This window comes from Engystomops pustulosus, chromosome 3, assembly GCF_040894005.1.
Source record: "Engystomops pustulosus chromosome 3, aEngPut4.maternal, whole genome shotgun sequence".
In the NCBI taxonomy this organism is placed as follows: Eukaryota; Metazoa; Chordata; class Amphibia; order Anura; family Leptodactylidae; genus Engystomops; species Engystomops pustulosus.
The window spans coordinates 221,192,740-221,217,240 of NC_092413.1; the positions used below are offsets into that span (position 1 = coordinate 221,192,740).

The following is a 24,501-nucleotide window of genomic DNA, read 5'->3' on the forward strand; positions in this document are numbered from 1 at the left end:
TATCTATCTATCTGCAACACCCCGGCCAATGCATAGACAGGCTGGTAGTTGTGAATAGCGCCCTCTGCAGGTTAGGAGCTGACGGAGGGAGTCATGGACCCTCTAGTAAGTGTCTAGCACTGGGAGATTATGTAATAGCAGTCGTAACCTCTGCCTGGAAAGGCAATAGTTAAATGGTGTAGAGTGTTATCCAATCAGTTGGCTGTGTTGTAAACTGGAGTGTGATTGGAGAGGTGCTACCACCTGACCAGGGGGAGTATAAAACCCCAGTGCAGGGGGAGCACCAGTCTCTTTACCACCAGGTCTCTTAGCACATGGTCTGAGTAAAGAGATAGAGACAGTGTGGAGTCCACCTTCAGTGCTGACACAGAACCCAATCCCAGGACCAGAGTCAGGAGACTCAGAGCTGCAGCTTCCACAACTTAGACACAGCTCCATCCCAGCTGCATCTACTCTCAGGCTGGTGAACCATCCCTGAGGACCCCTCTCCACGACCACTCCTGTACCAGAATCTGCTGTGAGATTGTTTAGGCCTGTTGCCTGCTGTTGTTTAATAAAGAACCGTGAGTTATTTTGCACAAAGTTGCCTCCGTCTGATCCCTGGATGCGGTTGTCACCACCACGGGCTTCCCCATCCATTACCCAGGGACTTATCTTACAGACACTCAGGAGTTGCCCCAGGGAGATCAAGTATATCAGCCTCTCCCTCCATATTTCTTGCACACACCACCTGCTGAAGGCCTGCCAGGCTGTAGGACAGCCCTCCGGTCCTCATACCAAGCACTATGACCACTATTCTGGGCTGTTTCCAGGCCCCAAAAAAAGGCTAGGCTCCAGTGGGGGATGTTGCAAGTGGCGTCACAAACAGGATATCTACTTATGTGCCTTAAACTGGCACTATAGACTGTCCTAACCCTGCTGCCATCCGGGTTAAGGCCCAAGTGATTTGTGTTCTACAACATAGACTGTGTTATAACATCGCCTCATGCTGTCAAGCGCTGCTCCAGCACTCAGGAAGTTAATCCCTGCAAAAGAACTATGTCAGCTCTGCTACATCAGGCGCTGCGGCGCCCAAAGCGTTAACCTCTGGAAGACTGTATGGCGCAGCAAGGAGCTCCAGCCCACCAAAATCCTCACTGGCGGGAAATCCAAACTGCTCGCTAAGCTCCGTTCTCTGCGCGTGTGGCAAGAACTACCTTGGATGAGGAGCTGGAGTGACTGCGGTACAGCAAGGAAGAGGGTTAATCGTCCATCTTGGATTTCAGCGCAGGCCGTGACCGAGCCTGCTGATTGCTTGCGCACCAGCTGGAGTGCCGGAGCACTTGTTCTGTCACCAAAACGGAGCTTCCCTGATCCTTGCTGAGCACCTTCTGCCTGTCGGACGTCGGGAAAGGAGATCATCTTGCACCTGAGCTGTCCTGTCACCACGGCTGATCCTGAGTGACTACCCCTGGAAGGTAGAGGGGGGTAGAGATTGTTACCGAAGCTAGGTGTAATTGGCTCATCTCAAAGGGAATAGTGACTGTGCCCACGTCCCCATGTATATTCAAGAAGAAAAAGAGGGGAATTGTATGTAATAGGCTATATAAACCAATACAAGGTAGTGGAATATCAAAAAATATAAATGTTGCTTTATTTATAATCCCACATTGAACAAACATTTAAAAACATTTAAAACCGCACAACTGACATGTGCAATGTTCCAGGCATGAACTATTTGTGTGTGTCTCTATAGTTCATGCGGTGCCCTACTATCCCTTTGTGTGTCTATTGGAAGTGGTGACCTATGCACGCTGTGTAAGGTCGTTGGAGTATGGATGTTATGTCCTATGTATTAGGTCTTAGGGGGTGTTATGCTCCCTAATGCAAATGCATCAGCATGTATAGGCAATGTACGTATATCTCAAGTGAAATTAAGGTCAGATATCACCATGTCCAGTAGAAAGGGATAGGGGCTCAGCTCCCCACGCGTTCCGCCACTGTTTGGCTTCCTCAGGGGTGAATGTTTTTGGGTGTAAATGCAATATTTAACCTCAACTGTGAGGATGTTAGAGTGGTCTCACCTGTGTTGTTTGCTGGCGTGGCTCCATTGTGTGTAATGCCATGACACGGCGTGGCGGGCCGACTGCGCATGTGCCGGCCGAGGTCTCGCGAGACAGACGCAATCCTCCACCTCCTTCTTGCGTCTGCCCCACGTGACCCGACCTTCACACCCCCAGTCCGCCCTCCTGTGCGTGTGTGTTTCCTAGGCAACATATCCATGTATGTATACCTGGATGGATGGATTTTGGCAGTATAATTGTAGAATTATGTTTGTGCGCAATTTGATATGTTGCTGTGTCTTTTAGCTAAGGAAAAGTGTTTATTGGTTCTCGGAGTTAATGTGAGTGTTTGTTTGGAATGTGTGGACATATGATCCAATGGTAGTTTGCTGGGTTCCTAAATGTCAGATATATGGACAGTTGGTATGTGCCCTACTGTTATAACGAACCAATATTATGCAGGTATTCTGTACATTGAGTCTATGGTTAGTGTGTATATACATATAATTGCACAGTAGCATGTGGGATACATATTATTGGAAAAACAGTACATCATTTCTTTAAAAAGTTAAATTTTGTCCTCATAATCATAAAATCTCTTTACAATAAAGTCCCTTCTGTAGGTTATACTTGCATGGTGCCAATCTTGTGAAATTAGAATCTCTTGTGCTCCCCTCATTTATTGTGACTGATGTCTCATCGACCAGCTTTTTCTTTTTGGTGAGTATCTGCTTATATGTTGCTTGGAGTCTTGTGATCTGTGCCCACGTCCCCATTACCAGCCATCGCCCATAGCAACGGACATTGTTAAGCCCCTCAGACTCAAAAAGACCAGCCCAACCATGTCGGCCCAGGAAGAGGACACTGAGCTGCAGCAACTCCTGTCACCCGGGCCCTCCTCAGGGTATCGGAGCCTGACAAACACTCCAGAGAGCCCATCTAGTTCCACTACAAGCAGTGCCACCACCATTATGCCCCTGACTATGCCCTACTATCTTGGGGCTCCCTGGTTGCTCCATGAAGGAAAGTTGCACAATCTCTAAGAATTTAGAGCTAAGATGCTAGCCACCTTCACTCTGTATCCACTCACAGAAGAACAGAAAGTGGGCATCCTAACCGGGCAGTTAAAGGGACCCGCTCTCAGGGAAGTCAAGTCTTGGCCTCTATAGGCTTCACACTACCTTTAAAAAATGCACTGCCTCTAATCAGAAGTTCTTTGGGAAAAGACAGAAGCCCCAAGAATCTCTTAGAGACTTTGCCCTTAGAGACATTGGGGCAGATTTATCAAGCAGTCTGAAAGTCAGAATATTTCCAGTTGCCCATGGCAACCAATCACAGCTCAGCTTTCATTTCACCAGTGCTCATGAATATTTTAAAGGGGAGCTGTGATTGGTTGCCATGGGCAATTGGAAATATTCTGACTTTCAGACACTTGATAAATCTGCCCCATTGTCACGGTTACTCCTGAAACCCATATCTCGGGTCGCAGGCACACCCGTGTACCTACAGGTGCCCCAGCGTCTCCTAACTCACCCGTCCTGGCTCCAGCTGTGATCTTTGCAATGTCCAGACCTGTTGCTACATCTCCGACTCCGATCCTGTGCTGCCCGTCCTGACCTCCTGCCTGTCCCTGACTACGAGATTGCCTGCCGTTCCTGTACCTCGACCTTGGCTGCCACTGAGGACAAGTCACACCTGTGGAACGACCTGGTGGTGCCACGCTGCAGCAAGTCCAACCGGTGCCACTCTGGGACTCTGGTCCCAGATAGTGGCAGTGGTTCAGAGGATCCACAACCTCTGAGCCTGACAGACATTGAAGGCTATCATCTTCCTTGACCCTAAGGAAGCTGAAAATTTTGATCAAACCCTGCAGGAACAATATATTAATTGGCTTCTGTATAAGCATCATAAATGGCAGTTAAAAATGCTGTCTCTCCAACATGCCCAGGCTTCTTTTCTTGAGTTTAAGGAGATTGCCATTGACATCCTGGAAGAGCACCTACCTGCTGAACCTCAGGAAGAGTCTGAGCCTGTGGATCTGGAAGATGATGCTCTAGCCTTTCCTCCAGCGCAACTGGCAACACCACCTCCGGTGTCCCCAGAAGTCCTGGCAGAGCAGGTCACCATCCTGGCAGACACCATGAGCAAACTGCTCGAGCGACTGGCGCAGTTGGAAGTAGCTGCCCCATCCAAGAGGAAAAAGCCACCTGATAGTTCTGTACAACCAGCAACTAGCCGTGACTCCCAGGCCAAACAGCATCTGACTACAGCAAAATCCCTGAACACTTGCGGTCGAAGAGAACCAAGACTGCGATGCAGCTACTGCTGTAGATAAGGACATGAAGAGAATGAATGTCTTCAGTTAAACGACAAACCCTTGAAGCTATGGGACGACCTCCAAGGGAAGAACTTCTAAGTCCCCAAGATTCCACCGGTACGCCAAGGTTTGTTGGGACTCGTCCCATGGTTCATGTAGCCATAATGGAGTAACCCTACCGGCCTTAATTGATACCGACTTTCATGTGACCACCATCCGCATTGCCGAAGAGGAGCATCCCTGTTACAGTCCTATTTGAACATTATTGCTACTAATGGGAAAAATGTACCCATACGTGGCAACTGGGAACCCACACTAACCATCGGGGCTACCGAGTTAACCAGACAGGGCGTAGTGGTAACGCCAGTGCCTGAAGTCTGGATCAATCATCCTCAATCTGTTCGCCTTTTACCTGGGAGACGTTAGTATGGTGCCGAGCCTGCATGGGTGTTCAAGGTCAAGAATATCAGACCATGGTAGAACCTCTACCAGCTTATGAAGACCTACCCATTTTGGCAGCTAGGAGCCTAGTTACGGTATCTCAAGGACAAGTACCCATCAGACTGCTAAATGTAGATGAATCCCCAGTGGATCTGAGAAGATACCAAGCAGTGCAGACAAAGTACAAACTGTCCTGGAAGTCGTCATGAAACACCACCAAGCCTACAGCAAACACCCGCTGTACTTTAGACAGACTACCCTGATCCAGCATACCATCCCTACTGGCTTTTATCCGCCTATCAAGGAGAGGTATCGTCCAATTCCTCCAGCCCATTAACAAGAGATGAAGACAACCAATGTTATCCAGGAGAGCCACAGCCTGTGGGCTGCCCTGCTGGTCCTTGTGAAGAAGAAGGATGGAACCCTTTGCTTCTGTGTTGACTATAACAAGATCAACAATATCACCAACAAGGATGCCTATCTGCTGCCTCAAATCGAGGAATCCCTCGCAGCCTTAAGGGTCGGCTGCCTTCTTCTCCACCCTTGATCTGACTACTGATCTACTGGCAAGTGGCCATGGCACCTGAAGATAGGGAGAAGACGGCCTTCACCACCCCCAATGGGCCTGTCGAGTTCAACAACATGCCCTTCGGCGTGTTCAGTGCCCCGAGCCTGTTCCAGCGGTTTGGGAAATCGAAACCTTAGACTGTCCTACTATACTTGGACGATATCATCATCAACTCCAAGACCTATGAGGATCAGCTCCAACATTTGACTGAAGTCTTCCAAATCCTGACCCAGTATGGGTTGAAGGTTAAGCCGTTCAATTGCCATCTGTTAGAACCTAGCGTAAAGTACCTAGGACATGTGGTGAGCGCTGACGTAATTGACCCATACCCAGAGAAGGTTGCAGCTGTCCACGACTGGCCTACCCTTTCTACCATCCGGGATATCAAGAGCTTCCTGGGATTTGCCAGCTACTACAGGCGGTTTATCACCTAAGTTTGCCCAGCTGGCGGCTCCCCTGCAAGAACTTCTAAGGGGATTTCCTAAAGACGGCCAACGGTCCCGAGCACCCATTGACTGGACAGCAAAATGAGAAGCTGCATTCCAGATGCTGAAGCAAAGGCTGACGGTGCTAGGATATATCAGATTATAATCTGCCCTTTATACTCTACACCAATGCCAGCAAGCAGCAGAATGGAGCTGAAAGGGTCATAGCCTATGCCAGCCGTTCCCTCCGAGAACCGGAACAGAACTAATAGAATTACAGCTCATTCATGTTGGAGTTCCTGGCATTAGTCTGGGCTGTGACCAAAAAGTTCAAAGAATATCTGGCTGCCTCCTTCTTAACCGTCTTCACAAACCACAACCCCTTTGTGCATCTGAACACTGCTCGGCTTGGAGCGCTGGAGCAGCGGTGGCCCTCCAGACTAGCCAACTTTAACTTCACCATCAAGTATTGGGCAGGAAAAACCAACGACAACACCAATATTCTGTCCCGTCTCCCTGACCAGTGGGAGGGACCCTCCACGGATGCTCAATGGGAAGACGTTGAGATGCTGGTGTTCCTACGCTCGTTTTGTGTGTCAAGACCCCCAGAGAGTTTACTCCTTGCCCTCTGAAGCAACACCTGATGGAGAATTGTCCCATCTTTGGTGCCAGTGGAAGACTCTGATTATGCATCAGGGCCTGCCAAAAAGGAGAACTCTGGATCCCATCACCTATGACCGAATTGTACCAGATAGTGATCCCCAGGAGAGATGCCAAGAAAGTGCTGGATATGTATCACAACCAGTCCGGACACTTTGGCGCTCAGAAGAATGAAGCTACCCTCTGGAAGCAGTACTACTGGGTGAACATGAAACCCAACATTGTGGTCTGGTGTCGGGAGTGTCAGCCTGTGGCATCTCTAGGGGAGAGGGACATAATCAAAGGGCCCCGCTACACCCCATTGTGAGCCAACGCCCTCTGGAGATCGTGGCCCTAGACCACGTGAAGTTGGAGCCCAGCAGGTCCGGACCAGGAGACGGTGTTTGAATCCCAGGGGTTTCAAGAGCTGTGTACCCTCTATGACTGTAAAAAGGTGAGGACCACAGCCTACCACCCACAGGGTAATGGACTCTGTGAGAAAATGAACCAGACTCTCATCAACAAGCTGAGACCCCTGCAAAAAGGGCTGACTACTACCAAATCTACTACCGGAACTGGTGTATCTATACAACAATACCACCCATTGCTCCACCAAATACATCCCATACTATCTCATGTTCAGGAGACATGTCCATCTCCCCACCAACATGGCCTTGGACATGGAAGCCCCTGACTCTCAATCTCTGCTCCCCCAGACTGATTGGGTCCAGGAACACCAGAGGTGCCTGGAGGATGACAGGGAAATTCTGAATGTACGGGTATTGGAGGCTCAAGACAAACAAAAGAGAGAATTTGACCGCCATGCCTGTGCAGAGCCTCTTGGCCCTGGGGAACGAGTGTGGCCACAGAACAACCATCCCACCAAATTAGATGGGCATTGTTAGCGTGAGCCAAACCTAGTTAGGGAAAGACTCACCTCTGAAGTCTACAAGATTTCAAGAGGAGACCGTCCAATGCTCTGGGTGCACAGGAACCAGCTGAAGAGATGTCTTCGATCAGTTACTAGTGTTGAAAATATATTTATGGATTGTGGATTGTACAGTGGAAATGTCCTCAATAAGCCTGGGAAGGGCACATGAACCGGGAAATATGTTATATAACAAAGAGACACTTGAAGAAATTCCAACTGCATGTGTTCACCACTAGAGGGAGCTGAACGCATACTTCATTATTTTATGTTTTGCCTCCCTGGTTTTCACACTGTAGCTCCTGTAAGGCTCTTCATTGTGAATCTCCATCACTACCTCTAAGAGTATTCTGCATAAAGTGACAACTGACCCAGGCGGGTCCAGAGACACCAGTTAATGGCACCTATGGGACAGGTAGAAGAAGTGGTCAGGGAACCAACAAAGGTCAGGGCAGATGTTAAGCTCAGCATGATTGTCAAGCATTGAGTCAGAATAAAATTGGAGACACAGGTTCAGAGTAAGGAAACAGACCCGGGTCAGGGTGGAAATGAAGTTACTGGACACAAGTCCAAGTTCATAAATCAAGCAAATGGGCAGAGTTATGAAGACGTCTTACAGGACCAGAGCCCCCTACAGGCAGGGACTGGAGCAAAGCACCAACAGGCAGAGAGCAGTGATGGTGTCAACAGCTAAGGGCAATCAGTGCTAATTGAGTTTTAATTGAGATCAACATCTAAATCCATACTTCTGCTTGTGTACTCTGTGTGCTCTGTTAAGATTTCCAGATTGATCCATGAAAATCTCATGCAAAGCGCCTCACAGATACAGATGTCATTTGCATCTCCACCAACCTGAAGTTACCGCAGTGAACATCGTAACCCAGGGCAGATGGAATTTAGTACGGTGTCTGCTCTGCACCAGATCTCGTCAGTATCCAAAACCAAAGCCAAACCCCCATCCAAGAATTTAAACCAAAGCGAAAGACGAACAATGGAGTCCACCCAATGGAGACCTATTGTCTTCACCTCGATCCTCTTTGGTGAGTTTTTTTTTGGAATAATAATCAATGCCTTTATATTCATCACAACCTGCATGACATGGAAGGAACATAGACAACTCCCCTCAAGTGACCAGATCCTTCTATGTCTGGCTCTTTCCAGGTTGTCCTTGCTGGTAATTGTCTCGGTCTTTAATTCCGTCCTGACATTTCTCCCACATCTCTATTTCCAAGCTAATGTAATGGTTTTGGGGATTAGGCTATTTTTTAGCTACAGTAGCATCTGGTTCGGTACATTGCTGTCAGTCTTCTATTGCATGAAGATCACTAATTACAATAACACCTTCTTCATTTACGTGAAGACAAGGATCTCTAAGTTGGTTCCTTGGTTCATCGTTGGGTCTCTGTTGGCTTCATTGTCTTCGAGTCTTCCGATATATTGGTGCATCTTCACAAGCGACAACTTAGATTTATCCAACGTTACTTTACGTGCAGCCATCAAAGTTCCAAATTATAGCAACTTGTTCCTCATCTACAATTTTGGATCCTCTCCACCACTTGTCCTATGCTGCTTTTCGGTTGTCCTTCTTTTCAGGTACCTCTGGAAACACACCAGAACAATGCAAGAAAGTGTGAGTCCAAACCTAGAATCTCACTTCAGAGTTTTACGAAGCATGGCCTGTTTCTTCTTCTTATACATCTCCTACTACATCATCGTTAATTTGACTACTACCGGGTTGATGAGGCATGATGGCCCCTGGATTATTTTATGCCACATCTTTACGTCTGCTACACCAGTTCTGCATTCTGCTGTCTTAATCTTCAGCATCTCAAAGCTTCGTCGTGCATTTCAGAGCCTTTTTACTAAATTCTAGTACTTTGCACCTGAAAACTTAGATTAGTTGCGGATGTTTCATGGGGTCATGGGTGTTACTGGTGGGGACACAAACATTGCGTTTTTAGATCTTCTTCTCAACCCTAATGCCTAACCATCAAGTCAACCAGCAGGATAAAAAGCAAAGGCATGTGAGGCATTGAAGGAACTTTACAAGTTGATTCCTTGTTTCTCCCATTACTCTATCAAGCATAGCTGCTGGTGAGGTTTCCAAGAGTATAACCCATTAGGACTGGGAAGAAAACTGAGAATCTACTGAGGCTTTGTGAGAGATAATAATAGACTAATGACTGAAGATCCAAAAAGACATAACATGGCAAGAAATAAAACAGTCTCCTGGACTACACCACCTCCTGACCCCAAACCCCTGCCATCCTCAGCCACCCCCTGATCCCAGACCCCTGCCATACTAGGCCATCCCCTGACCCTAGACCCTTGCCATCCTAGGCCATCCCCTGACCCCAGACCCCTTCCATCCTCGGCCACTCCCTGACCCCAAACCCCTGCCAACCTAGACCACCCCCTGACCCCAGACCCCTGCCATCCTAGGCCATCCCCTGACCCTAGACCCCTGCCATCCTAGGCCACACCCTGACCCCAAACCCCTGCCAACCTAGACCACCCCCTGACCCCTGCCATCCTAGTTAAGCCCCTGGGCCCAGTCGCCTGCCATCCTAGGCCACCCCCTGACCCCTGCCATTCTAGGCCACCCCCTTACCCCTGCAAACCTAGACCACCCCCTTACTCCAGACCTTGCTATCCTAGACCACCCCCTGACTCCAAACCCTGCCATCCTAGATAATTCACTGACTCCATACCCCTGCAATCCTAAGCCACCCCCTGACTCCAAACCCTGCCATTCTAGACCAGCACCTGACTCCAGACCTCTGCATTCCTATGCCACCCCCCATCGACCTTCTCTGTGTAACATAAACACCAGTTTGATTACCTCAACTTATCTTAGTGTAAAATCCCTCAAATGTTGTGTTTTTCTCTCATTGCTTCATTTGTATCCATGCCTGATGAAGGGGTTTGTATGCCCTGAAAGCTTTCAACAAATATAATGTTTCTGGTCAGCCAATAATGGTCTCATTCCTTAAGCACTTTTGTAGTTTTTACACAAAAGCATTTAAATCAGATTTTTTAAATATGGTGAAATGTTCTTCCATGTTAAATCAAATTAAAACGAGAGGGGCATGGTCTCCGTCTGGAGAAAACAAGGTTCAATCACGAGATGCGACAGGGCTTTTTTACTATGAGAACTGTTAATCTGTGGAATAGCCGAGCTCAGGCGCTGGTCACAGCAGGGACAGCAGAGAGCTTCAAGAAGGGTCTAGATGCCTTTTTACATAGAATTGTTTCCCCTAAATCCCTTCCTCATCCAAGCCCTTCTCTTCCTTGGTTGAACTTGATGGAAACGTGTCTGCTGGATTTTCACATTTAATGAATATAAGAACAGTTTACAAAGCCTGAGATGACGTGAGAGGAGTTAACAGTCTGGAGAGGGATTGAAAGATCAGATCGGTCTTTCAACCTAGACCAACATCTAAAGAGAAGATCCATCCTTGAAATGATGGAATATTATCAGCAATATGTTATCTTGCCCCTGCTCTATGGTCTATGCTGAGGGTAAGTGGGCATCATACTGTACATCTTCATTGTCGATACTAATTTCCAGAACTGGAGAAGCCGGAGAAACACACGAAACTTCAACAAGATCCTGGTGTACCAGATCTTTGTTTCTCCTCCTTATGATGTGAGTCAATTTCCTCTCTGTTCTTCCATCACTTACTCCTAAATCTATTTCTCAATTCATTAATGTTGGTCACCACAATGGGGCTCATTTACTAAGGGCCTTGCGCCAGTCTTCTGTCGTACTTTGTACGCGATCCCTTGGTGCGTTGTCCGACGAGGATTCAGGTCCTGCGCTATTCACGTAGCTCATACGCCCGAGTTCCTGCATCCGTCGCTTCTGCGTCGAGGTCCGCCGGAGTTCACCTGCTTCTTCCCGGTGTATGTAAGTGCGTGTCTTGCAACACATTTCTAATTGTTAACTCCCGTGCGTTGTCCGAATCCGTCGGATTGTCCGACGCCCCGCCCCCCGATTCCTGTTGTGTTCAAGCCGGCGCTAATGCGCCAAAATCCGATCGCGTGCACCAAAATCCTAGGGCAATTCAGCGCAAAACGGAAATCGTCGGGAAACCTGACGAAAATGCGTCCGAGGGACCCTTAGTAAATGAGCCCCAATTTGTGTGTGTGTATATAAGTGTGGGGGGCAGGATATTAGGTAATTTACCAATATACATCTATTTATAGTTCTGCTCCGCTTTCCTGATATGTAAAGTGAAGCCTCCTGTCTTTTACCTCATCAACCAGACATTCCTGACCTTAAAATGGCTGCAGATGGATGGTCATGTGATCTCTAACTGTCATTGAGCAATCGCCCTGCCAGGACCTTAGGATGGTACAACCTGACTGATTCGGACTATGCGGAATTTACAATTCAAATTGTGTCGCAAGACAATGCACTTACTTACACCGGGAAGAAGACGGTGAACTCCAGTGGACCTGAGCGGGGAAGAGACACATGCAGGATCGCACCGGACTTCATCTTTGTTGGAGAAAACACCTCGGGGATCGTGAAAGGACCGGATAAGTAAATCTGACCCATTCTGTGCATAGATGCAGCCATACATACCGTCACAACATGCATGGATACATTAATACACAAATTCACCACACTCATGGAAACTCTCACAAACACCTTAAACACATCATCACCCATACAAAACCCCTATATGGAGGTAACCTACATAGTCATATATAAAACACAGAAATCAATAGCTTTGTGCCGGTGTGTGATAAATGTCCCCCAAACAGCTGTTCAGCAGAGGTATCAGGAGTATCAGAGGCATCAGAGTATCAGAGGCATCAGGAGTATCAGAGGCATCAGGAGTATCAGAGGCATCAGGAGTATCAGAGGTATCAGGAGTATCAGAGGTGTCAGGAGTATCAGAGGTGTCAGGAGTATCAGAGGTGTCAGGAGTATCAGAGGCGTCAGGAGTATCAGAGGCATCAGGAGTATCAGAGGCATCAGGAGTATCAGAGGTATCAGGAGTATCAGAGGTATCAGGAGTTGCACCACTGCTGATTCATTATTAATGACCAATCCTAGGCTTAGTTCAATTTGACAGTTTTGGGCTGTAGAACCCAGCATGCAGTTCCCACATACATTAAAATATTGAAGAATGTTGCTATGATTTTGTCTAATGAACTAAAGATAATTCAATTAATGTGGAGTGGAGCGGTGAAGGAGATATCCAGCGAGTGCCAGAGACCATAGTGGTGCCATGTGATGTGGAAGAAGTGAAGCCACTGGGTGCTGAAGCTACTGATTGGCTGGAGCAGGTCCTTTAACACCTGGCACTATGGCCCAGTTGACAGTGGTAGAGATCTGGAGACCTGTAAGAGGAGAAGAGTTGGTACAGCACTCACCTTTTCATACTATTATCTGCCCCAGTCCTGTGGAGTGTGAAAAAAAGCTTGGGGAATCTCACGAGAACAGTGTCGGTGGGTTTTAATTTAAATTATAAATATTGTCACGTGTGCCCCTGCGTGTGCCCTCCCGGTGCCCCCAGAGCCTGCCTGTGGGTGACCTCACCTCTCCTGGCTCCAGCGGCATTCTCCATTGCTCCTGTGGTCAGGCGCACACGTTCCCGTCTCTTAGAGCGCACCCACGCCGGCTCGCAAAGATTTAAAGGGCCAGAGCTCCGATAATTGCCATGGGTCTACCGCCTTCCCTGATAAATTGCCAGCCCCTTCCTGTGTCCCTTGCCAGGTCCTTGTGCTTCTATGCCAAAGAAAAAGCTGTGTTTCAAGCTCTCTGCGATTATCCTGATTTCCCGTTGTGACCTCGACTTCCTGACTCCGATCCCGTGCTGCCTGTCCTGACCTACCGCTACGTCCCCGACTCTGATCCTGTGCTGCCTGTATCGACCTCCTGCATGTCCCCGACTCTGATCCTCTGCTGCCAGTCCTGACCTACCGCTACATCCCCGACTCTGATCCTGTGCTGCCTGTCTCGACCTCCTGCTTGTCCCCGACCACAAGTTTGCCTGATGAATTTGTTCTACGCCTTGGCTGCCACCGCGGACAAAGTCGCACCTTTTGAACAACCTGGTGGTACCCCCCCGCAGCAAGTCCAACCTGCTTTGCTACGGGCTCTGGTGAAAACCGGGTGCCACTTAGACTCCGGTTCCAGGTGTCGGCTTATATCATCGTCTGCGGTGGTACAGAGGATCCACTATCACTCATCCTGACACATATCAGAAGAAATGTCACAACTACAACAACAATAACCTAACACAACACTGAGACAAGTAATCCAGGATTGTCTGTACGGAGAGGAAAACCTCATCACCTCAGATCTTGTTTTCTTATAATAACACAAATATATTTTACGGTCTAATGATAGAACCGGTTATCAGCAGAAGGAAGGAGGATTTGCATTGAATGAAACGCGTCTGCTCAATTTTCATATGAAATAAATGTAAGAGCAATATAAAAAACCTGGATGACCTGAGAGGAGCTCATACTCCGGAGCTGGACTTCATGGTCAGATCTGCATGTACGGCAGACATCTACAGAGAAGACCAAGCTTTGAGATGATGGAATATTACCTGCTCTCGGCTCTGCTCTATGCTGAGTGTACTGCGGGTATAGCATTCAATCTCTTCATTGTGGCCACTAATTTCCAGAACTGGAGAACCTTGAAAATCATTCAAACCTCTGACAAGATCCTGATCTGCCTGGCATCTTCAAGATCTCTGTTCTTCATCCATATGATGGTCCTTGATTTTCTGTTAAAGTTCTACCCTCCCTTTCTTGTAAATCTACTTCCCAGTTCATCAATGTTGGTGGGCTCCATGTTCCTGAACCACATCAACTTTTGGTTTGCCACCGTCTTGTGTGTCTTTTACTGTGTGAAAATTACAAACTACAACTCATCCATGTTCACCTTCCTGAAGACCCGGATCTCCTCTCTGGTCCACTGGCTCCTTCTTGCGTCTCTACCAGTTTCCGTAGCTTTCAGTCTTCCATGTGGTTGGTTTGTTTTCTATATTGACCAATCTAAATCTTCCTATGATCTTCATCTTCTGGACTCCGTTGTAAATGCAACCCTCACGAAAGTCACCGTGCTTCAGGACTTACACCTTCGGTTCCTGATGTTTATTGTCGGTTCCCTTCCTCCCTTCCTATTTTTTTGTGCGGCAATCTCTTTGTTGATCCAGTCTCTGTAGGTGCACATCAGACACATGAGGCGCAGCAGGACGGGATTTGGAAGCCCAAACCTAGAAGTCCACTATTGTGCTGTTAAAAATATGAGCTTATTTCTAGTGTTGCACGTTGTGTACTTTGTATGTATGACTGTACGACTTTCTCCAATGTTCAACATGAGGATCTTATGGAGGACGCTGGTTATTATCATCACATGTATCCCACCATGTCTCCACTCGCTCTACATCATCATCAGCACCAAGAAGCTGAAGGAGACATTTCTGAGATGGTTTTCATGTTCATTAGGTGGAAAGTAGCAGACACAACGGGGCAGATTTACTTACCTGGTCCATTCACGATCCAGCGGCGCGTTCTCTGCGCTGGATTCGGGTCCGGCCGGGATTTATTAAGGTAGTTCCTCCGACGTCCACCAGGTGGCGCTGCTGCGCTGAAAAGCATTGGAACGCGCTGGAGTTCACCGGCTCGGGCTGAGTGAAGGTAAGTGCAAGCTCCGCGACAGATTTTTTGTTTTAAATGCGGCGGTTTTGCTGAATCCGTCGGGTTTTCGTTCGGCCACGCCCCCGATTTCCATCGCGTGTATGCCAGCGCCGATCGCGTGCGCCAAAATCCCGGGGGAATTCAGGGGAAATCGGCCCAAATCGGAAATATTCGGGTAACACGTCGGGAAAACGCGAATCGGGCCCTTAGTAAATGACCCCCAACCTTCTAATATCTTAAGTCTTTTTATGTCTTTTCTGTAATTAGCGTTTTTATATTTTATTTTTTGTTGTTAGGTAAAATATGTTGCTATTCCATTGTACTTCTTTAAAAATGTTTTAAATTTAAGTTTTTGAAATTAAAATCTAAATAAAAATTTAAATATTAAAAAAGCAAGAAGTGTGTTACTTGTTGTTTGAATAATTCTATTAGTACAAGAAATACATTGAATCTTCTCAGATGTTAAAGTGGTATTCCCACATTTAGTTCATCTGCATTATATATACATTTCTTCCATTGAATGTTATGTAAAGATGTACCTGTGTGAAGATAATTTCTCATAAATGTAGCCATGTTGTCCCTTAACCCCTTAACGCTCTGCGCCGTAGCTCTACGGCGCAGAGGCATAAGGGATGTATGAAGAGGGCTCACGGGCTGAGTCCTCTTCATACAGAGGTGGGGGTTTTTGCATTTTGCACAAAACCCCCACCGCTAATAACCGCGGTCGGTGCTTGCACCGATCGCGGCTATTAACCCTCTAAACGCCGCCCGCAAAGTCGCGGGCGGCGTTTAAAAGACGGCGGCGCGCGGGCGCCGCCATCTTTTTTTCGATCGCCACGCCCCCGAACGTCATCGGGGGGCGGCGATCGGTTACCATGGTAGCCTCGGGTCTTCTCTTGACACGAGGCTACATGGTTTATGCAGGTTCGTTACAATGAGCCAGTGGCTCATTGTAATGTAAGACCTGCAAAAACGCCATATATTGCAATACTGTAGTATTGCAGTATATTGTAGGAGCGATCTGATCATCTAGGGTTATTGTACCCTAGATGGTCTAAAAAATAGTGAAAAAAAAAAGAAAAAAAAAAGTTTAAAAAATAAAAAAAATTAATAAAATATTAAAAGTTCAAATCACCCCCCTTTCCCTAGAACGGATATAAAACATAACAAACAGTAAAAATCACAGACATATTAGGTATCGCCGCGTCCCAAAATGCCCGATCTATCAAAATATAAAAACAGTTACGGCCGGCGGTGACCTCCGAGGCGGGAAATGGCGCCCAAATGTCCGAAATGCGACTTTTACACCTTTTTACATAACATAAAAAATGAAATAAAAAATGATCAAAATGTCACACAGACCTCAAAATGGTAGCAATGAAAACGTCGCCTCATTTCGCAAAAAATGACCCCTCACACATTTCCGTGCGCCAAAGTATGAAAAAGTTATTAGCGTCAGAAGATGGCAAAAAATTTTTTTTCTTTTTTGTACACATTCGTTTCATTTTTGAAAATGTATTAAAACACAATAAAACCTATATAAATTTGGTATCACCGCGATCGCACCGAACCAAAGAATAAAGTAGGCGTGTTATTTGGAGCGAAGAGTGAAAGTCGTAAAAACTGAGCCCACAAGAACGTGACGCATGTGCGTTTTTTTTTAAATTTTTCCACATTTGGAATTTTTTTTCAGCTTCGCAGTACACGGCATGTTAAAATAAATAACATTACGGGAAAGTAAAATTTGTTACGCACAAAATAAGCCCTCACACAGGTCTGTACACGTAAAAATGAAAAAGTTATGGATTTTTGAAGTTGGAGAGCGAGAAATGAGCCGGAAAACCCTCCGTCCTTAAGGGGTTAAAAATGAAATAGCTATCCTTGGATACAACCCCCCGCTCTCTGGAGGCAGTGGCCTCTGGAGTCCTACCTGACCACCAATCATTACCATAGGTCAGCTGAGGGACATGCAGTAACTCCCGGATATCTCATATGCAAAAACTATTTGTTTCTTTATGTAATCTCTCAAGCAGAGGTGGTCGTATCTAAGGACAACATTCTCATTTCTAAGGGACAACATGGCTACATTTATAGAGAATTATTTTTTTTCTTCCAAAATTTATATATTATTTTTACCAATCCATAACATATGTATACGGCAGATGAATTTAACTAAATGTCAATAACCCTTTAAGTTGGTTAAAGTGACATCTTTCTCACATCCAGTGGAGACTGTGCAGAAAAAAACTTTTAGGAGAGATTCAGTGAAACTGGCACCAAAAAAACTTTAATGTTACCAACTAGGTGAGGAAGCGTGCAGCGGCACCTGGCCCCGGAGCTGGGATGAACCCAGTAAGTGAGTAGAGCAATAATAGGAAAAATAGGGAAGGCCAAAAGATTGACGCTCTGTAGTGAGAAGAAAACGCAGAGAAAGAGATAGAGATGAGGATTTATTAATTCGGCAATAATTAAAAGGGCGACACGTTACGATGCCGGAATGGCGTCTTCATCAGGTCAAGGAAATAAAATGCAAATCCACAACGGGGAAAATGTTGGATCATCTATGAGTAAAGTAAGGCCCCTTCCACACTAGCGTTGCGTTTCACGTCAGGGTGCAATGCGTGAAAAACTGACGTTTTTGGCTGCGTTTTTGCTCCATTTTTCCTTGGAGTAATTAGCGTTTTTGCGTTTTTCACGCGCGTGTTGTTAGCGTGTTTTTGCGTTTTCGGCGCATTTTTCACGCGCGAGTCAATGGGAGACTCGAGCGTTTTTCAAAGGGACCATGGTTTGGGATTAAAATGGGTTATTTAATTGAAAAATAATGTCTTCTGATAAGTTGCAAACATCTGCAATCTATTCTTCACTGTTCCCCGTGTATATTATCTCCCGACAAGTTATCAGATGTGAAGAACAGTGAAGAATAGAATAAAAACAGTGACCACAGTGACCACAGGAACATTTAAGAGAAAAACACAGTGAAGAATAGATTACAGATGTTCGGCACATCTGCTTACTTGTTGGAAGATACGCGCGGAACGGTGCGCCCAAAATAGCATGTGAAGAACAATATATATGTGTGTGAAGAACAAATTGCAGATGTTTAAATACATCTGCAATGTGTTCTTCAAACATATATATTGTTCTTCACATACTATTTTGTTCCGCGCGTATCTCCCGACAAGTAAGCAGATGTGCCGAACATCTGTAATCTATTCTGCACTGTGTTCTGCACTGTGTTTTTCTCTTAAATGATCCTGTGTTCACTGGTTTTATTCTATTCTTCACTGTTCTTCATTGTGTTTTTTGAATTAAATGATCGTTCGCGAGCAGGGGAAATACTGTTATTCTGGTCACCTAGCAACCCTTACGTTTAAAACGCATTGCACTTGCAATGATTGTGAGTGCAATGCGTTCTTGATGCATCTCCATAGACTTGAATGGGGCGTGAAAAACGCGCGTGACACGCAAAAGTAGAGCATGCTGCGATTTTGACGCGCGTGAAAACGAACGCAAGCACGCGCGTGAACACCAACGCTAATGAAGAAAGAGCCATTGAATACAATGGGACAGAGTGCAATGCAAGTTCTGCGCGTCAAATGCACGCGCAGAACTCGCGCGTGAAAAACGCCAGTGTAGAAGGGGCTTAAAAGTGCCTAAAAGTCCCACGGCAAGTAGCATCCAGAGTGAGCCGCAGCCTCCATCCCAATTTACCTCCACCCCGGGCAGGCAGAGGAGGACTTCACTCGAGAGGCAAATGATCCAGGAGAACCTGCAGCAGAGTGTGGTGCTACAATCTGAGCGCAGAAGGTCTTAAAGGGGCTGGCCAGTATTGATGGTCTATCCTCAGGATACAACAAGACCCATGGCTGCAGTGTCCTGCTGCTAAGGGAACATGGAGACAACTGTTTCCATCCCCAAAAAGTTGATCAATGCCAGTGGCCAGTTGTTGGACTTCCACCGATCCAGAATTGAAGGCCTAACTAGAGGATAGGTCAATCTATATTAAATTCTGCCCAATCTCTTTAAGCAAATACAAAATGTATAGCATTATGTGATGTGTTCTGACAGTTTTTGCAGTGTGGGTTTTTTTTATTGTATATTTTTATTGTATATTTGTTTTTCGACTGTGTTTTTAAAACCCCAGGAAGTTCATAGTAAAAGCAAAGGCTGACAGTGATAATACCCTGCGGTACATCAGTATTGCAGCATTCTAATAAATGATTGCTTGTTCATGTCCCATAGTAGAGCAAATAAAAAGGTAAAAAAACAAAAAAGAAAGCAAAAAAAAAAACCCCTAATAAATAAAAATGCCCTTAAAGCATCTGGAACGTATAAAAAAGTGAAAATGACCAAACAAAGCCCAAATATATTGTATTGCCACGCTTGTGTTGACCTGTGAAAAATTATGATTTTTACCGCTCTTGTCCCATATATTATTAGATAAAACGGGATTAAAAAATCAAGCTCTAAACTAGCTATAATATGGCGGAATATGGAGGTGCATATGATAAAACTTAGGGTACGGGCAGTCCCCGGGTTACATACAAGATAGGTTCTGTAGGTTTGTTCTTAAGTTGAATTTGTATGTAAGTCGGAACTGTATATTTTATAATTATAACCCCTCAGACAAATTTTTTTTGGTCTCTGTGACAATTGGATTTAAAAAATGTTGGATTGTCATAAGAACCAGGATTAACAATAAAGCTTAAAGGCAGACATCTCTGATAACTGTTACAGCTGATTATTGGAACTTAAAGCTAAAGTACAGGAAATTACCAACATCCAGAGGGCCGTTTGTAACCAGGGGTCGTATGTCAGTTGGTTGTTCTTAAGTAGGGGACCGCCTGTATATGGTAAACGCCAAAAAAAGATCATTTTTCTACTCCTCGCCTACAAATAAAGTTAATACATTTAATCAATAGGGCACAATAATATCACTGAAAAGTGCATCTCATCCCGCAAAAAATAAGCCCCCACATTCACGACATTAACAGGAAAACAGATATTTTATAGCTCATAAAAGTGCGGCCATGAACCAACTAAAAACTTAATCTTAATAGGTTAATCCTTTAGGGCAAACTTGGGGGAAATAACACATTTTAGGATGGGTTTTATCTTTTGAGAAAGTGTGAATATTAGGGCTAAATGAAGGTGTTACTGACAAATTAAGACAATTCTAAATTTCAACTCCATTTTGTTTTAATTACTGTGATGATCTCAAAGGGTTAACAATATTCCTAAAACCTCTTATTAGTAGGTGCAGATCTGAAAATGGAGGAATAAATAGGGGGATTCTAATATTTTATGTTTCAAATCTCATTAAAAACATTCGAAGTCAATTCTGAAATCTCCCTGAAAATACATAAAATTGATGTTTTCTTCATAAGTAGTGTGACCAAATATCAAGATATCTAAAAAAAATTAGGAAAACATAAAGCAAACATACGGGAAATCTTAGTTAGTAACTAATTTGGGTGGCAAAAGTACCCATCTGAAAAGCAGATAACTTAGTTAGAATTAGAATTTTGAAATTTAGAAAATGTCACCAAATTTTTATTTTTTTAAATAAACAAATGCAAAACTTATCAACCAAAAATTGTTTACTAAAATGAATAATGTGACAAAAAACTCTTTGGTAAGTTAAAATGTTCAAAAGTTACAACCATATAAAGTTGGGCATTTCAGATTACAAAAAATTTGGGCTAAGCCTTCAAAGGGAACCTGTCGCCACATTCTTCACCAATACAGCTAGTGACAGGTTCCCACAGTGCTATTAGCTAAATGCCTCCATTATATTAGCTAAAATCAGGATTGTCCTGATTACTGGTCCCTTTCAACAAATCCTCCTACCTCAGGCCTCCATATTTAAAAAAAATATGAAAAAATAGTAAAAAAAAGTAAAAGTTTAAAATCTCCCCCCTTTCCCTAAATCACATTTAAAAGTAAATAAACAGTAAGAATCACTAACATGTTCTGTATCATCGTGTCCCAAAATGTCCGTTCTATCAAAATATATTTCCCGGCGTTTAACCCTGTAACAGAAAATAGCGCCCCAAAGTCGAAAGTGTAACTTTTTTTGCCATTTTGAAAAATCTAAAAAAATTCTATAAAAAGTGATCAAAAGGTCGTACAGTCCTCAAAATAATAGCATTAAGAATGTGATCAAAAGTCACAAAAATGACACCACCCACGGCTCCGTGCACCGTAGTATGAAAAAGTTATTAGCGCTAGAACATGGCAAAATGAAGAATTTTTCAAATTTTTGTAAATATATAAAAACATTATAAAACCTATACAAATTTGGTGTCCCCGTGATCGTACCGAACCAAAGAATAAAGTGGGCATGTCATTTGGGGCGCACAGCGAAATCTGCAAAATTTAAGCCCATAGAATACGGCGCAAAAGTGTTTTTTCCATGACGTCCCCCATGACGGCCCACCTGGAGGATTACCCCTTGACCTCTGCAGGGACAGGAAGAAGAGAGGTTAAATGTCCCTCCCCCTGCATCCCTCGCCAGTGTTCTTCCTGTCCCTATACAGGCAGGGGGAAGAGAGGGTCTCTCTCCTTCTCATCTCCTTAGGGGGGTGGGAGTGGAGGGGGACGCCTTTAAGAGGCGCGGTACCTGGAACTAAGATCCTCTCCTCCCCTGGCCTCGATCGATCTCCTTCCTGGCTGACATCATGGGGAGGTATTTGGTGCAATCCCTGCGGTCCTGCGACGATCTACGGCAGCACCACATGTTCCGGCTCCCGATGGTGAAACGCGGCTGCGTTCCACCAACCCCGATGACGACTTCCGGTTTTCTGATGACGACTTCCGGTTTTGCGTTCCACTGGGCCGGATGACGACTTCCGGTCCGCGCGTCGCACCGGAAGTGACGCGACCCATTCACGTCATTGGCTTTCGGGAGTCAGGAGCGTGGAGCGGTGAGTTTAAAAGGCAGAGACCTACTAGAGACCTCTCTTGCTTCTGAGACGATCGCAGGTGGTTTTTGCAGATCTGAGTGTGTCATAGGCGCAGGTTAGTGAAACGCATGGTGGCAGATTGCTTATTCTTATCACCGCTCCACTTACACCTCTACCTCCTCCCTTGTCCACAGGCAGTATGGACCCAGTCCCCCTTCCTCAGACATCTGTAAGTAAGGGGGTCTGGAGGGTGGAACGTGGAGGGGGGGCCCTGTATATATATACATCCCCTATGCTTCCTCGTGTCTTTTCTTCTCACATTCAGGAGAGAAAAGATAAAGAGAAGAAAGAGGATAAAAAAGAGGAAAAGAAGGAAGACAAGTCAAAGACTAAGACCCTTCCATCTCGTAGATGCAACATGTGTTTTAATAAACTCCCAGAATCTTATAAAAAACCGCTATGCAGAGACTGCCTTGACAGCATAATGCGGGAGGAAAAAGCGTCCTTCATGGACGAGATGAGATCCATGTTCAAATCTGAAGTAAAGAGTACAGTTGCATCCCTCTTTTCTGAAGGAATTCCTCCTAAAAGGTTCAAACCCTCTGAACCTAATCCGGAGGAGATGGATTCAGGCCCTGACAGGGCTTCCTGTTCCTACCAAGGCGGTGAGGAAGAACAGCTAGACAGCCAGGAACAAAAAAATTACACTAGATTCCTTTTTTCTATGGATAACCTGGACACCTTACTAAGGGCGGTCCGAGAAACACTAAACATTGAAGATCCTGTGGAAATAAAGTCCGTACAGGACGAACTCTTTGGTTGCTTAAGAGCAAAAAAGAAGAGGGTTTTTCCAGTCAATAATGTGCTGGAGGACCTTATCCGGGAAGAGTGGAAAGATCCAGAAAAACGACTATCAGTGGCCAGAGATTTCAGGAATAGGCTCGTGTTCGACGAGGAGAAATCAAAATACTGGAATTCAATCCCAAAAGTAGATATCCAGGTTACAAAGATGGTTAAAAAGACCGACCTCCCCTTTGAGGATGCGACCCAACTTAAAGACCCCATGGATCGCAAATCTGACAGTGTCTTAAAGAAAACCTGGGAATCGGCAATGCTAAATTTGAAGGCAAATGTCGCAACCACATCTATCGCCAGAACAATGACCTGCTGGCTAAACGGGTTAGAGAACCAGATTATTAGCGGAACCTCGAGAGAGAGAAGCTTCTGGAGTCTCTCCCACTGCTAAATTTGGCAACCACCTTCATTGCGGACGCATCAGGGGAATGCGTCAGATTTTCCGCCAAAGAAGGAGCACTCTCTAACGTCGCCCGCAGAGCCCTCTGGCTCAAGCAGTGGTCAGGAGACTTCCGATCTAAATCTAACTTATGTGGCATACCCTTTACAGGCGAGTTCCTATTTGGTCCAGAACTGGACACAATCTTGGAGAAAGCTGCAGATAGGAAAACAGGCTTTCCAGAACCCAGACAGAAGAGGCATTCCTTTCGTGATTCCCGCGACAAAGTTCCATCCTATCGTGGGAAAGGAAAACAAGGTAGATGGAGCTACACAAAAGGAGGTAGAGGTAGAGGTTATAGTTCCTTCCAGACTACCCAGCCCAACCCTGCCAGAAAACAATGACGCCAGGGTGGGGGGAAGACTAGCTCTTTTCCCCTCTCAATGGGAGCAAAGCATAAAGAATGCCTGGATTCTACAAGTCATACGCGACGGCTACAAGATCGAGTTGGATACCCCGCCCCCTCAGACATTTGTGACAACAAAGACATCCTCTCAACAAATGCTTCTGCTCATGTGGGAAGAGGTTCAATCTCTTCTACTCAAAAATGTCATTTCTCCTGTACCTCCCCACCATCAAAGGAAAGGGTTCTACTCTCCCCTCTTCTTAGTTCAGAAACCGAACGGAGCCTACAGGATGATCATAAACTTAAAGAATCTAAATACCCATATCAAATACAGAAGATTCAAGATGGAGTCCCTAAAATCCACAACACCATTAATTCCCAAAGGGGCAGCTCTATGCACTATAGACCTAAAAGACGCGTATTACCACGTCCCAATCCATCCCATCTCTCAAAGATTCCTGAGGTTTGCCATCCGGTCCCCAGAAAACCAGGTAAGACACTTCCAATTCAGAGCTCTACCATTCGGGATCTCCTCAGCTCCCAGACTGTTCACAAAAATTATGGCAGAGGTGGTAGCAGTACTAAGACAAAAGAACATACTACTGATCCCCTACTTAGACGATCTTCTTCTAGTCTCCAGCTCAGAAGAAATTTTGTTATCCCAGAGAGGCATGACATTAGCAATCCTAAAAAACCTAGGTTGGATTATAAATTTCGAAAAATCAAATCTCCAACCAAGTACCAAGCAAAAATTTCTGGGAATATTGCTGGACTCAGTACATCAACACTCTCTTCTTCCAGAAGAGAAGATCAAGAATCTTACCTTACAGGTATCACTGTTCCAAAGCAGACAGAAGTGCTCAATCCGAGAGGCTATGAAACTCCTGGGCCTTCTCACGTCCTGTATAGCTGGTGTTCCCTGGGCTCA

The 24,501-nt window shown here is 45.5% G+C and overlaps 2 protein-coding genes across 2 annotated transcripts in view; one reads left to right on the forward strand and one right to left on the reverse strand.

The window, feature by feature from the left end:
• The window catches only part of LOC140120742 (uncharacterized), a 363,359-nt gene that overhangs the window by 32,591 nt on the left and 306,267 nt on the right, over window positions 1-24,501 (reverse strand). The gene's annotated exons all lie outside the window — the stretch shown is intronic.
• Window positions 13,879-14,847, forward strand: LOC140122955 (taste receptor type 2 member 39-like). Its single transcript, XM_072144200.1, has 2 exons — window positions 13,879-14,487; window positions 14,554-14,847. Exons 1-2 carry the CDS (start codon window positions 13,879-13,881, stop codon window positions 14,845-14,847), a joined length of 903 nt encoding a protein of 300 aa, XP_072000301.1.

Excerpts from the sequence above, each read along its gene's own strand:
- LOC140122955 (XM_072144200.1), top strand. The coding sequence starts at position 13,879 with ATGTACGGCAGACATCTACAGAGAAGACCAAGCTTTGAGATGATGGAA. Across the intron at positions 14,488-14,553 it reads TTCGGTTCCTGATGTTTATT|GTGCACATCAGACACATGAG; the intron begins GTCGGTTCCCTT and ends CAGTCTCTGTAG.